Source organism: Haliotis rubra, unplaced genomic scaffold, assembly GCF_003918875.1.
Source record: "Haliotis rubra isolate DU_JTF1 unplaced genomic scaffold, ASM391887v1 Scf379, whole genome shotgun sequence".
In the NCBI taxonomy this organism is placed as follows: Eukaryota; Metazoa; Mollusca; class Gastropoda; order Lepetellida; family Haliotidae; genus Haliotis; species Haliotis rubra.
In genome coordinates, this window is record NW_025767056.1 from 904,968 (window position 1) to 922,251 (window position 17,284).

Below are 17,284 nucleotides of genomic sequence, written 5' to 3' on the forward strand. Positions count from 1 at the left end.
TTTTTGTGGGTTCAACTAGGCACACTGAAGGTGAGCATTACCAGCCTGACTGAGCCAGGATCACCCAAACCCTCTCTGCTACATAGTATGAAGCATAATGATAATCAGAAGAAATAAATAAATTATTGTGGTCACCATCAATGATTTTGTTTATTTCAGAGAATGTAAAGAAGAGTGAGAGCCTGAATGAAAATGTTTTCGAAGTGCTGGACAAGATGGAGGCTCTTCAAAATGAGGTATGATCCTGCTCCTCTGTAATCATGTTTACAAAGACCACTCACTGGTCCAGAAGTTGGTCACAGGGTTCAAAGAAGAAGGATCTTTATATGGCCTTTATGTAGAACATAGATCTCTGAAGGGTCAGGACCCGTGAAGGTCCGGGTTAGAATATTGATCTTCAGTAACCCATGCTTGTCGTAAGAGGTGATTAACAGGATCAGGTGGTCAGGCTCTCTGACTTGGTTGACACGTCATCGGTCCCAATTGCGCAGATCGATGCTCCTGCTGTTGATCACTGGATTGTCTGGTCCAGACTCGATTATTTACAGACCGCTGCCATATAGCTGGAATATTGCTGAGTGCGGTGTAAAACTAAACTCATGATCACTCACTCACTGTAGGGTCATTGTGTGTCTGATCTGTTTTTTTTATGTCTATGTAACGTGTGGATTAAAATGATACTATCAAAAGAATTATCTGCCCTTATTTCTGTCTGTCAGTGTAAGTAAGTTAGCAAAATACAATTATGCTGTGGACAAGATTATTTGCAGTTATATTATCTATCCGGTGACAATGACACGCTTGTGTTCCAGCGAGCGAGAAAGTGGGCGGAGCACATGGACGACATGGGTGCGGAAAGACTGAAGCTGGCCAACATGTTGATGGAGACGCTGGACTCCATTGAACAGGAGTCGGACTCTTCCTCATCAAACCCATGTACTCCTTCAGGGGGAGGTAAATATAAAACATGTGGAGTATCTGCCTCAACAGATTCCATTTGGCTTTAAAGACAAACTGTCAGTATATGAATGGATCATGGAATGCCATTGATGAAACCAGGTGTTTCGTGAAAAGAGTAAGCTTGTCATTCCGTAATGGTAGCAATGGATGCTCATACAATTCATAACCCGTGAAGGTCCAGGTTTGAATGAACTGTGAGTTACCCACACTTGTCGTAAGAGGCACCTAACGGGATCGGGTGGTCAGGCTCACTGGCTTAGTTGACACATGTCATCGGTTCCCAATTGCGCAAATCGATGATCATGGTGTTGATCACTGGATTGTCTGGTCCAGATTCGATTATTTACAGACCGCCGCCATATAGCTGGAATATTGCTGAGTGCGGCGTAAAACTAAACTCACTCACTCACTCATACAATTCATATTAAACATTAAGTTTTCGTTGCTTGATGTCGCACAACAATTCTATTATCATGCCTGCACTATTCCACAGGTAGTGAGGGTCGGTGGGGTAGCCTAGTGGTCAAAGTGTTCGCTCGTCACGCCAAAGGCCCTGGTTTGTTTCTCAACATGAGTACAATGTGTGAAGCCCATTTCTTGTGTCCTACAACGTGATATCGCTGGAATATTGCTAAAAAACATACTCAATCCCCCTGTCACTGTGATATGGCATTAAACTTCACTCACTCTCAGGCAGTGATCTTGACCCCTTTACTCCTATATTGTTATTTATGTGTTTGAATGGACATTATTATTGTCGTAATCCTTGAATTGCACCCAGGCATAACTGTAAAAACCAATGATCTTCAACATTGTCAGAATTCCTTTGAGTTTGTACTTACATTGTTAAATCATCATGATTCTATGATGTTTGCATCCAATTTTGCATAAGGACATTATGTAGAATTATCATATATTTCTAAGAAAGCACAGTTTTTCTTTTGATGTGATCAATGTCTTGAAAGGACTTAAATGGAATAGGTTTTGAAAGTGGTAACTTATTGGGGAACATGAATGGCCCTCTGGGCTAGATTCATGCAATTTACTGAACATAGTTGCATCCCTTGATAATCATAGTTGCATCCCTTGATAATCATAGTTGCATCCCTTGATAATCATAGTTGCATCCCTTGATAATCATAGTTGCATCCCTTGATAATCATAGTTGCATCCTAGCTGCACCACGATCTGTTGGTCACATGCCGGTAGAATAATGGTGATGGTAGTTGTAGAATCTTGTCTATCTTCCCCAACAGAGAGATGAAGCAGAAGTATGTTGGGAAGTTGTCCCGTCCAGGCCGACCCCTTCGAGCCTCCCCCATCCGTGAGACGGTCAGTTCCATGGCTCCTGCTCCAACCCCCTCCTCCCACATCAGACCCCTTGATGGCAGTCGGGCATACCACAAGGTGAGATGACCTTTCATAGATGAACTTACAATCCTTGCTCCCTAACATGGTGCTGTGTACACATATTGAGAACCTGTCAAGATTCCGATGAGAATTGGTCTTCAGCAACCCATGCTTGTCATAAGAGGCGACCCGTGAAGATCTGGGTCAGAATTGGCCTTCAGCAACCCATGCTTGTCGTAAGAGGCGACCCGTGAAGATCTGGGTCAGAATTGGCCTTCAGCAACCCATGCTTGTCGTAAGAGGCAACCCATGAAGATCTGGGTCAGAATTGGCCTTCAGCAACCCATGCTTATCGTAAGAGGCGACCCGTGAAGATCTGGGTCAGAATTGGCCTTCAGCAACCCATGCTTGTCATAAGAGGTGACCAGTGAAGATCTGGGTCAGAATTGGTCTTCAGCAACCCATGCTTGTCGTAAGAGGCAACCCATGAAGATCTGGGTCAGAATTGGCCTTCAGCAACCCATGCTTGTCGTAAGAGGCAACCCATGAAGATCTGGGTCAGAATTGGCCTTCAGCAACCCATGCTTGTCGTAAGAGGCAACCCATGAAGATCTGGGTCAGAATTGGCCTTCAGCAACCCATGCTTGTCGTAAGAGGCGACCCATGAAGATCCAGGTCAGAATTGGTCTTCAGCAACCCATGCTTGTCGTAAGAGGCAACTAGTGAGATTGGTGGTCAGACTCGCTGACTTGGTGGACACATGTCACCGTGTCCCAGTCGGGTAGATGCTCATGCTGGTGATCACTGGATTGTCTGGTCAAGACTCAGTTATTTACAGACTGCCACGTAGATGGAATATTGCTGAGTGTGGCATTAAACAACAAACAAAATATATGCTGAGGCTTATGGGGTACCCGGGTTGTTGTATTTACACTGATGTTGTGGAGATGTGTGTATTTCTGGTCAAACCATACATTTCTTTCCTAGTCAGGTTGTGATATGATATGATATCTTTCATATCATCATAGGATGTTGTGGGATATCATATCAGAATAATTACATAAGTGGTTAAAGCATCCATGTTCGTCATGCCATGACCCGGGTTTGAATCCCTACATGGGTACAATGTGTGAAGCCCATTTCTGGTGTCCCCGCCCCGTGATATTGCTGGAATATTGCTAAAAGCGTAAAGCAAAACTCACTCACTCACTCCATAGGATGTTGTGATATCATACACATCTCCATAGTCAAGAAAACTCTAATATCATACATATCTCCAGATTAAAGTTATATCATACATATCTTACAATAATGTTGTGATGTTCATATCTTTGTGGTTAAGGTGTGATACATGTATTCATACCATAGGTTTTGAAGTGAACCAAATTTGAAGCAGTGTAAGAAACTAAGGACATGGATAATTAATCTGTGTTACCATAGTTACTATTGTGTAACATCAGAATAATTACATAAGTACCTTAAAGTTCATCCTTGATGTTCGTCATGTTGAAGACCCGGGTTTGATTCCCCACATGGGTACATTGTGTGAAGTCCATTTCTGGTGTCCCCCGCCGTGATATTGCTGGAATATTGCTAAAAACAGCGTAAAAACATATTCACTCACTCACTCATCCTTGATGCTGAATGTTGCTGAATTGCTAGCATATATGTATAGCTTCAGTGTAAAATTCACAAATGTTCGATTTTTTCCAGATCAGTTCAGCGTCGACCACCTCCTCACGGCCGGAACCACTGCGCCCCCTGGAGGGAGACAGTGGAGGGGTGGCGGGGGCATCCATGTCGTGGGTGGGGCAAGCTCCTCGACAAACCTGGAGTGTAAGTACTTGCCTTCATCAGACAAGGACACTAAGAACAGCACACTGTTCAATTGCTACTTCATTTCACAAATTGTACTCCTGCATTTGAGACTAAACATGTTCTGTGCACCAAATTGAACTTGAACTTACGAAATCAACATCAACAGCCAAAAATGAACAATATAAGAAGTTGAAAAACGGTGACGTTGTCTGGAGACATCAAAGAAGCAGACGTATAGTTCTGATTAGTTCTGGTAGGGTAGCCTAGTGGTTAAAGTGTTCACTCGTCACGCTGAAGACCTGAGTTTGATTCCCCACATGTGTAGACTGTACAATGTGTGAAGCCCATTTTTGTGGGGTCCACCGCCATGAATTCCACTGGAATATCGCTATAAGCAGTGTTAAACCTAAGTCTCAGCATATACCTTTCCAACAGACTGCCTCCGCACCGCCTCCGTGGTGTAGTGGTTAGAGCGTCCGCCCGGAGAGCGGAAGGTCGCTGGTTCGATCCCCGGCCCCGTCATACCAAAAGATGTTAAAATATGGTACTTGTTGGTCCCTGCCTGGCGCTCGGCATTAATGGGTACAACAAGGACTGGTCGGCTCGGAGTCAGTATAATGTGTCTGAGTGGGGTATTCATGCTTCACTGCGGCATGGTATCTCAGTGGGCTAGCACTATAAAACCAGCTTCAGTCTGGGCTAGTACAAGCAGCCGCACATACACATACACACGCATGCACGTCGTCATATGAGCGAAATATTCTCAAGCACGACGTTAAACCCAATTTCACCTCACCTCACCTTTCCAACATGACAGAACAACCTCCATTTCACATCACCTGCCTATAACATGCAATTTACCCTGTTCAAAACCACATTTACACCATCACCATTTTTCTGATAAATTACCGTAAATTGATGTTTCAGTTTTCCTCATCTCATGCTAAACATGTGTCTGCTGACCCTCTAAGTCTGTACAACACTCCCAGGATACTAGAGCTGGATATAAACAGGATGCTGATTGGTCAGAACAACATCAGGTATAAGTCACAATGCTTTTGATTGGTCACTTCAACTTTTTATTGTCTTTAACTATTCATGTCTCTACAGGTGCTTTTTGTTTTCTTGTTGGGATATAATTTGGGTTATTTTGTAATGATGCAGAAGATGAAGTAAAAAAAATGATAAAAATATAATATACATTACAGACAATTGTATGTTCAAGATGGACTGATTTGGAAAAGTGATCACCTAGGAAAACATAATTTGACCTGTCACATTGGTCTGTAGTCTTGAACCTCCAAGTTTTGGTCTCGTCTCCATAGTTTCCTTTGTTAAACTGACCGGTGCCCCAGTGAAAGGTGTATCAATGACAGGACAACACCTTCTAACAAAAGGGACAACCTCCATGGTGTAGTGGTTAAAGTGTCCACCCAGAGAACTGAAAGTCGCAGGTTTGATCCTGGCCACATCTTACCAAAAGACGTTAAAATATGGTACTTGTTGGTCCAAGCCTGGCGCTCGGCATTAATGGGTACAACAAGGACTGGTCAGCTCGGAGTCAGTTTAATGTGTCTGAGTGGGATATTCATGCTTAACCATGGCATGGCAGTGTTTCCGTTCTCCGGTATATACCTGAAAATCGCCGGTAAAATTTGTTTGGGACACTGTGTCCGTAAATAAATGTATTAAAATGGAAAGCCTTGGCTGTGCTTTCATGGTCGCAAAAATTGTAATATTTCGGAAATACCCAGGCTAAAAATAACTTTAAAATGAGTACTTACAGTACGGTAATAGGATATGACCGGCAAATTTCATTCATGACTGGTAAAATTTTAGGTTGCCAGACACAGTGTCAGATAAATAATTTAGTCAGCGGAAACACAACATGGTATCTCAGTGAGCTAGCACTATAAAACCAGCTTAAGTCTGGGCTAGTACAAGCAGCCACACATACACACGCATGCACGTCGTCATATGAGCGAAATATTCTCAAGTACGACGTTAAACGCCATTTCACCACACCATCTAACAAAGGAATCCATAGAAGAAGGGCACAATAGTTACTAAGTACAGCCCCGAACATGTATCAAGAATATCCTGTTGAGGCAGCCACTGCAGTACATGGATATAGCACATGTAGAGCGACTGTTGTTTGTGGAGAGGAAACAATATAACCAAGCGATTCTAAAACATTGGAAGATCTGAACGTCTTTGTGTCCAAAATACATTCATTGAAATTAATTTAAACACAAATGAGGTCTAAATCTGCTGTATATCTTCGGTGTATATGTGTCAATATCCCAACAGTTTTGGACCCATGAAGATCCGGGTTAGTATTGGTCTTCAGTAACCCATGCTTGTCATAAGAGGTGACTAACAGGAGGTGAGGTGAAATTGGGTTTAACGTCGTGCTTGAGAATATTTCGCTCTAATGACGACGTGCGTGCGTGTGTATGTGTATGTGCGGCTGCTTGTACTAGCCCAGACTGAAGCTGGTTTTATAGTGCTAGCCCACTGAGATACCATGCCGCAGTGAAGCATGAATACCCGACTCGGACACATTATACTGACTCCGAGCCGACCAGTCCTTGCTGAACCCATTAATGCCAAGCGCCAGACAGGGACCAACAAGTACTACCATATTTTAATGTCTTTTGGTATGACGCGGTTGGGGATCGAACCCACAACCTTCCGCTCTCCGGGCGGACGCTCTAACCACTACACCACGGAGGCGGTCCGACTAACAGGATCAGGTGGTCAGTGTTACTGACGTGGTTGACCCATGCTGCTTAGATTGATGCTCATGATGTTGATCCCTCGATTGTTGATTGCCGTCAATGCCAAGCATGGCTTAAACAATAAACAAAGAAACTAAAACACTGGTCTGAACCTGTTCAGTAATTCATAAAATCTTCCATTGGTCCTCAGTTCCCGCCTTCCCCTGCCAATGACTGAGGACAGACTGGTCAATGCTTCACAAAACAACTTGCGGTCGTATGTGACGGTCAACCGTCCTGTTGCCACGCCAACCACCACCACCACAACCTCCAGTAGACCAAGATCAGCCTCAGGTCTGTTCAATAATCAAATGTTGAATAACTCATCACTGTGATTCTGTTAACCCTACCAGGGTGGTGGGGTGGCCTTGTGGATAAAGGGTTCTCAGTCACCCAGAGGCTCGGGTTTGAATCTTCTTCACATTGATACCATGTGTGAATTCCATTTTTTGTGTTTCATGTTCAAATTGGGCTAAAGAAATTCATCCTGTGACAGAACAGACATTTCTCAGGCATAGATTTTGTGTTTTTATCCTCAAGCAAATATGTTTCAGTTCTGGTTCATTGGAAAGAAATATTATCATTATGATAGAGAAACATGTTACACTGCTCTGTCAGCAGCTGGCAGCAAAGAAGTTGGAAGATGCTTCTAGGGGCGGGGGCGTAGCTTGATCGTTAAAGTGTTAACTCGTGAATACCCGGGTTCGATTCCCATCATGGATACAATATGTGAAGTCAATCTGTAGTATCCCCTGCTGTGACTCCGAGGTTATGGTTGGGAAAGTAAGTCCCGAGACCGAGGTCTTACTTCTCTCCACCCGATGGTCAAGGGCTTACTTTCCCAACCATAACCGAGGAGGAGTGCTTTATTATACATATAATCCGTCAATGATGGATAATTAGATGATCATGTAATGAAGCTACATAACAGTAACTGGAGTGCTAGTAAAATCAATTGAATGACAGTAGGCCTAACTATAAATAGATAATTCAACTTTTGTTCTTTGTCGGCCTGGTGGCTGTGAGTGAGGTAGAGCGTCCACTTATGAATCTGAAATATATGGTTCCAATCCTGCTAGGGAAAACATTTGCAAATTTAAGTTGATCTTTGGCGATATTTTTCAATTAATTTCAAACACTAACATATCATCTGAATTTGAATGTTGATGTTAATATAGAGTTAGGAAAAAGTAAAACCTGGGAAGAGGTCTAACTTACAAATAGTAAAACCGGGAAATTGGTCTGAATTACGAAAAGTAAAACCTGTGAGCAAACAAAAACCTCGGTAATTCCAGGAAAAGAAGCCATGTCTAATATATAGTGAGAAGCAGCATTCAGGTTTATATTGCTGGAATATTGGAGCAAATGGCATAAAACTAACTCACTCACTTTAATTTTTCTTGCAAGACCTGTTTCGGGTGCTTAGCTATGTTGTGTCTCAAGGTACAGGCTGCGGGGCGGTGGAGTAGCCTAGTGGTCAAAGCGTTTGCTCGTCCTGCCTAAGACCCGGGTTCGAATCTCCACCTAGGTACAATGTGTGAAGCACATTTCTTGTGTCCCCCGCCGTGATATTGCTGGAATATTGCTAAAAGCGGCGTAAAACCCAACTCACTCCACTCAACTCCACTCCACAGGCTGCATTCATTCCCCATGTCATATTGCTGACTCCAGTGTTAAACTCTGTCAACAGGAACTCACCGTGACTCCGTCCCCCCAACCACCCCGCAGCATCCCTCCAGTGCTGGGATGAAGAAGGTGCGACTGTCAGACACCGAAATGGAGATACCACGGTCCCTCCGCCACCCCCGGAGTCCCCCTCTACCCCCAATAGGAGGAACAGGTATCATACACAACATGACAATATATTCTGTTACAGTTATAGAATAGAATAGAATAATACTTTAATGCCTTTTCAGGAATTTGTGTTACAAATGGAAGGAAAATGTTACAATACTCTGAATAAATGCTACTTAAAAAGATGACATCACAGATGGGTTAACATTAAAAGCTCTCAGTTTACGCATGAGATGAAGACGTTGTTGACACTTTTTGTATCTGTCCTTCTTTAATAATTTCTTGCTCAGACGATGTCTCTAAAATGAATAGGAACTCATCCACGAATGCACACACACAGAAAAGGTTGTCAACTAGTGCCTTTTGATATTTAGGAATTTTTAGTATTTTTTTTGCACGTAACCATGGCAACAGGACCTGGAATATTGCTAAAAGCAGCATGAACCTAAACTCACTCACTCTTATCTGTTCCACCTTTTCATCAGAACCTCCCCAGAGTCCGTCAGGGTCGTCCATTCGCCAGACTCCACCAACCAGAGATGTCGACACAACAACAGCCGAAGACAAGACCTTGACGCGGGAATCATCACGGCTCACATCCACATCTATATCAGAGGATTAATGGATTCTTTCACAAATCTGTCACCTTAGTAGTGTGTCTCCGGTAAAATCAAATCCCCAGATATTAATCTGTGAGTGACTCCATGGGATTTGTTTGGGTAACCGGCAAACCTTTGGCTATATATTTCCATAAACAGACAACGGACTGCTGTCAACTTAATGGCTGATATGGTGGGCAAAGATTGGGTTGCATGTAAAGTCTGCACGCAAGTGTTTAGGCTGATACTAGGGCTGCAATGTTTCCACGATGAGTCGAATATGATACATGTCACGAATATTGGGTAACAAATATGAATATTGGGAAATTATAAAACAATGACTTATCAGTTGACACATCATTCAGTATTTTCATTGATACAATAGCAGAATAAATGCTTTATCATGTTTTGACCATGGTGATGGTGTTAGGTTACCGTGACAACGACCAGTGGCGTCATTAATGTCAAATTTATTATAGAAGATTGTTAAGTGTAATCCTGCCTGGCTTGAGGATGTTCAGTGTTGAATATCTTGCTTTAACTCTCAAGTTTAAGTAAAAACTCTCGCTTTGACAAATAACACCCAAGTTCAAGTAAAAATTCTCACTTTGACAAATAACACCCAAGTTCAAGTAAAAATTCTCACTTTGACAAATAACACCCAAGGTCAAATAAAACGACTCCTTTCAAAAGTTCATGAATATTTGATTCTAGTGATCATGATTAATGAATTGAATTCATGAAAGTTTAGGGTTCAATTCACTAAATACATGAGTGAACTGTAACAGCCCATGTTGATACCATATAAAATTCAAACAATATTGAAGTCAATTCTTAATTGTTTCAAATGTTACATAATCTGGCATGATGTACATTGAATGAATTTTCATTACTATATTATCCATATATGCTGTCCCAGTGTGTTTCATGAAGTGAAGTTCAAAAGACTTTCTTTTTTTAACTTCTTTTAAATCAAAATGTAATAATCATCTAAGAATAAAACTTCAGTCTTTTTTTTCGCACTTTCCAATTCACAGAAACTGACCTTAAAAATTAGTTTGAATGTAAAGTGTTAGAAGTTATGATGTGTGATGAAAATGTTTCTTTAAAGAAATAATGTAAGGCCAGACCAGTTTTATTTCTTGTTTTACAGATCCACCGGTCGTATTTTTTAAAGAATAAGAAAAAATTATAAATTATTTTTCCCCACTCAAAATAAAATCCTAATGTTAAGATACACGGAGTGAGACTTCAACTATGCAATGCAGTTTGTTTTACACTAAAACACTGGTATCTGTTCTCAGAGACTTTAAACTGAATTATCTAACAATATTTATGTTAGAAATCAGCGAGTGTGAACTTGAAAAACAATGCCTTTGAAAAACTCATGTGGGTTTTTGCTTTGACTGGTGATATTTTTTTCCCTCCTGCCTTTAAAATAGGTTTTCTGGGGACAAAAATTCGTAAAACCAGAAATAAAATTGGTCTGGCCTAATGTAAATAATGATGAATGGTCATGTTATCATTACCCAACTGTTACAGTATTATAGACATGTAGTCCTTGCACAACTTGAAAAACCACTTACAGTGTGTGTGATATGGTATTCATTATGCAATATTGTTACGTGCACTTTTAGTATCAATTATATTTGATACTGTAGGTCACTTCAAAGACATCATTATCTGACGATGGTACTGCTGTCATTTCTTGACAGTTGAAAAGTTTCTGAACTGAATTTAAATGTTGAGGGGAACATTACAGTATTCCGAACACATCCTGGTCAATTATAGCCATGATGCTAGGCATGCAAGGCCTGAAAACTATATTTGTTATTTATGCAAATGAGATGTTGAATATATATGCAAATTATGTCTGTTTGTTGTGTGTTTGTTTGTGGTAGCACAGTAACATGTAGATATTCTAAAAGTGTTAAAAAAATGTTATGTTGGAAGTTGTTGAGCACTAATTTGTTGTTATGAAAAAGCCATTGTGATATTTTCTCCCAAAACATTAATATGTTGTACACACTGAGTGATGCTATCCACAAAATGTTATGGGAATTAGATAAATCATTCGATATTCTTGCAGGAATTCATTTGTATCCTTGCTGATCCTAAAATGCTTTGCCTCTCAAGTACCATTTCATGAAGGTTTTATTCTAAAGCCATTTATTTGATACTTTACCAATCTAATCTCGGTTCACACAGTTACCACTGCAGAGTTCTTCGTATTTAGATTGGCTACACCAGAGCAGTGTGTGAAGTAGCCACTGGCCTGCTAGCCCATGGCTAGTAAAAATCCAGTCGGGCCAGTGAATCCATGCTGTTACTGGCCCAACTGGCTAGTGAAGTTTGGGGGTCTTTTTTAAATATATCACTCTCTCTCTGACTTGTTAAGTTATAATACACTTTTAAATCATGCATGATTATGGCCTGATAAAAATGTTCATCATATTGGCAGCTTAATGATGAAATCTGTGTCGTGCCGACAATATCTTATTCTCACTTATTTTTGTAATATTTTGCTTAGTTTCTACATTCAAATTTCGGGCCAGTGAATTATTTTGTGGGCTAGTAACTTTCAGGCATAGCTAGCCCGACTGGCTAGCAAAATTTGGAAACTATTTTGCACACTGTACCAGAGTAACCGTAACAGGATCTGTTGCGCCTCGAAAACAAGGCATGCAACTCTTGAGCTACCATCTTTAAAAGACTAAGGGAAACAACCCTGGTTCTGTTACCTCTGAGAAGAGAAGTAACGTTGGATGTATTTTCCTCCGCAATACCTGGGGGAATAACTCTGTATCTGTTGCCCCTCAAACACAAGGCACGTAATTCGGGATCTGATTATTTTTTTACACTGGGGAATAAGAAACAACCCTGGATCTGTTACCTGAAAATACCAAGGGAAGAAACTCTGGACCTGTGTGTTAGTTCAGCAGATCCTTCTGAGAGAGTGTGTACAATGTTGACATTTGTGTCTGGCATTAAGATATCGAGCATTTTGTACAAGATATTTCCGTCCAATTTTAGAATGAAAGTGTTTCTTAGAAGAAGTATTATAGATTTTGTTCTAAAGCTATAATCAAATGAATACTTATATATATTTTGTCATCTCTGAAGTAAAACTGGTTTTGAAAAATGTGTTTTGTTAGTTATTTGCCTGTACATATCATTGGCAAATATCCTTCAGCTAAATTTCTTATTTATGCTGAATCACATTTTCTTCCTACGAAGATATGACAAGTAACCTCTGTGGGAAGAGAAGCTGAATTCTAGAATTTGGATCATTTTGATCACATTTAGCTGATATGCATTGATATACAACCAGGAATGCTATCAAAACAGCATTGCACTAAACACAGTATTCATGCTATGATCAGCATAGTTACCAGGGGCGTAGCTAGCTACCATTATCAAAAAACAGGTTTTGCTGTACAAGCCCACAAAACTATCTAAACATAAAGCTTTGCAACCTATCGGGCTTACACGAAATAAATGGCTTGCTACGCGCCTGGTTACGTCCCTTTGCTTGGGCAGTATCTGCTGGTCATCGGAGAATCCCTGAAACACTTTTGTTCAGGTATGGCTATAAGTGTTTATTTCTTGATCCCGGGATATTGTTATAGGGCGATAGGGTAGCCTAGTGGTTAAAGCGTCCACTCCTCACGTCAAAGACCGGGGTTCGATTCCATGAGTCTAGGTCAAAAGCCCCTCGACCAAAAGCCCCTCTGGGCAAAACCCCACGAAAAATGACCAAAAGCCGCTATCTTAATGTATTAATGGGTTACTAAGATTAAAGATGAGACATGATTAATGGAGTGAAAACAAGGAAATATTTATTGCTTCATAATAATGACCCTAAATATTACAGAGCTACAGATAACTTTTGGGGTCATTGAGTTATGTACTCACTTGTGTTCATCTCAATTGGGTATCCTAATTTTTCTTTGAGTAACCAAATAAATTGTACTCAGCTCACTTAAACTCAATTGGTTTTTTTGCCATTTTCCATTAAATTTGAAAATATAGTGAAGTTTAAAAGTTATTTTTTGTTATTTATATTTGATCTGTAATATGAGAAACGATAAGATAGGATGCAAGTTGTCAAGTTCATGTCCTAAAATAGAACCTCTCAATATACCTGAGTTATTTTATCTATCCACCGGTACACAAGCTAAGATTTGACATCTTTGTGTGCAGGCATGTAAGATAACATTTATTGAGTATTTACAAAAATTCAAGCGTACTTGTACGCAATAGACTGAATAGAAAATGAGTTTTCACATAAATATTTGCGTAATTTACGCAGATACGCAGCTTATCTGTACCTCTGATAGTATATAAGTTCAAGTGTAATTAGCAAATAATTTTAGTGAATAAGAAATAAATATAATGAAACAAATGATAACAAATCAACACGGAATGATTGATGACATAAACAATTGTATTTCATCATAATTAATGTTTAAACAAATCAACACAACCTGAATGCTCTATACTGTCGTACAGTATGCCAACGGGGGGCAGTGGGGTAGCCTAGTGGTTAAAGCGTTGGCTCGTCACGCCGAAGACCCGGGTTCGATTCCCCACATGGGCACAATTAATGTGTGAAGGCTATTTCTGGTGTCCCCCGCCGTGATATTGCTGGAATATTGCTAAAAGCGGCGTAAAACTCAACTCAGTCAGTCAGTCAGTACCAACGGTACAGGCAAGAACGATGCCAGTACTGGCCCAGTTATGTGATGTTAGCTCGTAATGACCCTAAATAATATATAAATTCAAATTTAATTATCAAGTAATTTTAGTGAAAAAGAAATAAATATTATCAAACAAATCAACAAGAAATGATTAATGGCATAAAAAATTGTATTGCATCATAATTAATTATTAAACAAAGACCACAACCTAATGAATGTTGGTTTTGCAAAATACCAATTGCATTTATAGGTTTCAGACCTTCCGAGTAAGAAATTATCACATTTTCTCCATTTCCTTTACATTGATACAAAAAATACTTAAATTTGTTTATAAAATATAAAAGAGAAATGAGAAAAGTTATCATACTTTATAAAATACTTTTTCCTCAAAATACTGTATAAAATATTTAAGAGCAATGAGAAATGTTAATTCTTTTATGAAATACTTGAATCGAGGGGAATAGTAAGGATTACCACGTTCAGAGATGATTGGACAAAACCTATTTTAGATAAATCAGATTGGTTTCCCGTCCAGGGTGTGGTAAGACTTAACGGTTTGGTTAGAACGTATTGATTGGCTATTCTCGGTGCACAGACACTTTCGAGTATTATAGGTCAGGGGACGGCTTTCGAAGCGCAGAAAGCACATTTTGACAGGGGTGTTCAAAATTAGCGAGGGGCTTTTAGTCGGTACTCGATTCCATTCATGGGTACAATATGTGAAGCCCATTTCTGGTGTGCCCTGCCGTGAGATTACTGAAATAGTGCTTGGAGCGGCGTAAATCTAAACTCACTCGTTCTTTTTATGTTCATGAAATAGGTCTGACTGTTTCTGCTAGTGGACTGAAATCACCCAGAGCTTCGTCATAGTCTCAGGCTTTGTCTGTGTTGAGTCACCAACGAATGAAATGTTTGGACCGAGCAAATAAACTTCCTTCTCTGGCCCCTACCCTAACTACACACATTGTTTTGCGAAACCAAGGTATATTTCAAATATTCATCTTTATTTACAGACAGCAGAACCGGCACACTTGTACACTTGATACGTAATTCAAAATTAACGTGGCGTTTTTGTTCCTTTCAACAACATCGGTATATACACTAAAGTGTCGGTGTGCTTTCTGGTCTGAAAATCACTTGATTATGTGCTTCGTTTTCAGCACGGCGTGGCATGGCTGAGGTGTCGGGCAAGACTTAATTAGTGAGGTGTCGGGCAAGACTTTAGTGAGGTGTCGGGCAAGGCTTAATTAGTGAGATGTCGGGCAAGGCTTAATTAGTGAGGTGTCGGGCAAGGCTTTAGTGAGGTGTCGGGCAAGGCTTAATTAGTGAGGTGTCGGGCAAGGCTTTAGTGAGGTGTCGGGCAAGGCTTAGTTAGTGAGGTGTTGGGCAAGGCTTTAGTGAGGTGTCGGACAAGGCTTTACTGAGGTAATGAGGTAACTGCCAGTTCACCTGATGAAGGGACCTGGAATGGTCTCGAAACGTCGTGAGAAAAATTAAAAAGAAGTTTAATCCATAAAAATATTTTCGACATCAATGTACAACTTCTAAATGCCACTGAAAGACAGCATGAGCATCGATCTGCGCAATTGGGAATCGATGACATGTGTCAACCAGGTCAGCGAGCCTGACCACCCGATCCCGTTAGTCGCCTCTTACGACAAGCATAGTCGCCTTTTGTGGCAAGTATGGGTTGCTGAAGACCTATTCTACCCCGAATCCTCACGGGTCTCGTTCAACCTGTAGTACAGTCCGTTTGAGTCAGAAACAGACCGATGAATTGCAAATTTTATCATTGTACAAAATTGCCACATAAATATAAATAGTACACATGTTTATCATTTACTAATACCCAACAGCTTCCTTATATTTGAAAATTTTCCGGACTCCACCAAAAAAGTTGTTTAAAGGTCACATGCAACGTAAAACACAACTTTGCAGATTCTGATACCTTTCGGTATGGACATACCGAAACAAATCGTCAAAAATGCAAATTCAACTTATAAAGTTGAAAAATAACGCGATGAAAAAAACCGCGCGAAATCGGAGTTCAAACGTTTCACTAATTTTCCCCAGACTTTTCTGGGGAAAACGGGTTTCAACAGCTGGGCTGCGCTCATAGCACGTATGCAAGTAAATAGGTTCGCGCAGCTTGGAAGCGGGTTGTCGGGTGAACACTCGGTGAAGGCTTTGGTGTGAGCTATTTTTCTAATGTTTTGTTGATATCTCACAGGCGCGAGCTTTTTATATTTTAAAATTAACTGTTTATATAATTTCATGTGTCTATTTCACCACACGTTCTTCTTACCGAGACACTTTCTCAGTTCGATACTTAAAAGCAATGTCATTATTTAGCGTTGACAGAATTTCTAACTGTGATATAGATATGTCGTTGTCACAGACAAAACTCAATGTCTTGTTTTATTGACACCTGTGTGTCTGATTGCCTGTCTGCTAATGGCAATATTCAATACACAGCTGCTATCACTGACCACATGCAATTTGAACTTAACACCAATCAGGCTATACACCATAAACAAAATGCATTGATTTATGGCCCGAGTTCGGTCTCTGTCACATTATGTAATTACACAGACAGGCAGGTGTGATACTTGAACACATGACATGTTATGATGTCTGTTGATTGCAAAATGTTATACACAAAAATTAGCATGTATTTACAAAACCCAACATCTCTCTATATATATACACACAATTAGCCGTGAAGGCATCTGCAAATGAACCAGCCGTTACACTTGAGTGCACACCCACCCGCTCTGACTGGGTTCGGTATCCCGGCTGCTTCGTTTCTTGGGAAGTAAACCGAAGTACACAATTTTGCACTTTCGATTTGCGATTGTACGCTTATAATTTTGTTTATATATTTTTTCGTAACCAGCAATGTATATTATATGTCATGAATAAGTGATAATTGTGTTTTAATTATGTTTGATTTTTTGGTTGCATGAGACCTTTATGAAACTATCATCATTGAAAACGCAAAAGTTGTTATCTGTCGCGGCGGGGTGAAACCGCAGAAACGGAACAGCCAGTCATGGCGGGGGGGGGGGGCATCTCAAAAGCTATTCCGGGAGACCTGTCTGTTCCTCGTCTGTCGTGTGAATTACGATTTTACGTCAAGACGATAAAGTAGTTCCTCTTCTGGTTGAGCAGCAGGCTTAGCGATACTCGTACATATAGAACCCGGTGTTTCAAAGTGTCTGCGACAACAATCAAGAAAGAAGTTTTTTCTGGATATATGTACACATTAGCACTAATTACCAAC

At 40.4% G+C, this 17,284-nt stretch overlaps 1 protein-coding gene and 1 long non-coding RNA gene across 2 annotated transcripts; both read left to right on the forward strand.

The window, feature by feature from the left end:
• The first annotated feature begins 912 nt into the window (after window positions 1-912).
• On the forward strand, window positions 913-4,045 carry LOC124286216. Its single transcript, XR_006900982.1, has 3 exons — window positions 913-954; window positions 2,217-2,367; window positions 4,024-4,045. It is a non-coding gene; the product is annotated as an uncharacterized LOC124286216 (long non-coding RNA).
• Window positions 4,046-4,059: 14 nt separating this feature from the next.
• LOC124286214 lies at window positions 4,060-11,279 on the forward strand. Its single transcript, XM_046722556.1, has 5 exons — window positions 4,060-4,146; window positions 5,056-5,168; window positions 7,060-7,202; window positions 8,599-8,748; window positions 9,188-11,279. Exons 1-5 carry the CDS (start codon window positions 4,108-4,110, stop codon window positions 9,322-9,324), a joined length of 582 nt encoding a protein of 193 aa, XP_046578512.1. The 5' UTR covers window positions 4,060-4,107; the 3' UTR covers window positions 9,325-11,279.
• The last annotated feature ends 6,005 nt before the right edge of the window (window positions 11,280-17,284 follow it).

Coding starts and splice junctions, on each gene's coding strand:
- LOC124286214 (XM_046722556.1), top strand. CDS start 4,108: ATGTCGTGGGTGGGGCAAGCTCCTCGACAAACCTGGAGT. Junction 4,147..5,055: donor CTCCTCGACAAACCTGGAGT/GTAAGTACTTGC, acceptor TTGATGTTTCAG/TTTTCCTCATCTCATGCTAA. Junction 7,203..8,598: donor TAGACCAAGATCAGCCTCAG/GTCTGTTCAATA, acceptor CTCTGTCAACAG/GAACTCACCGTGACTCCGTC.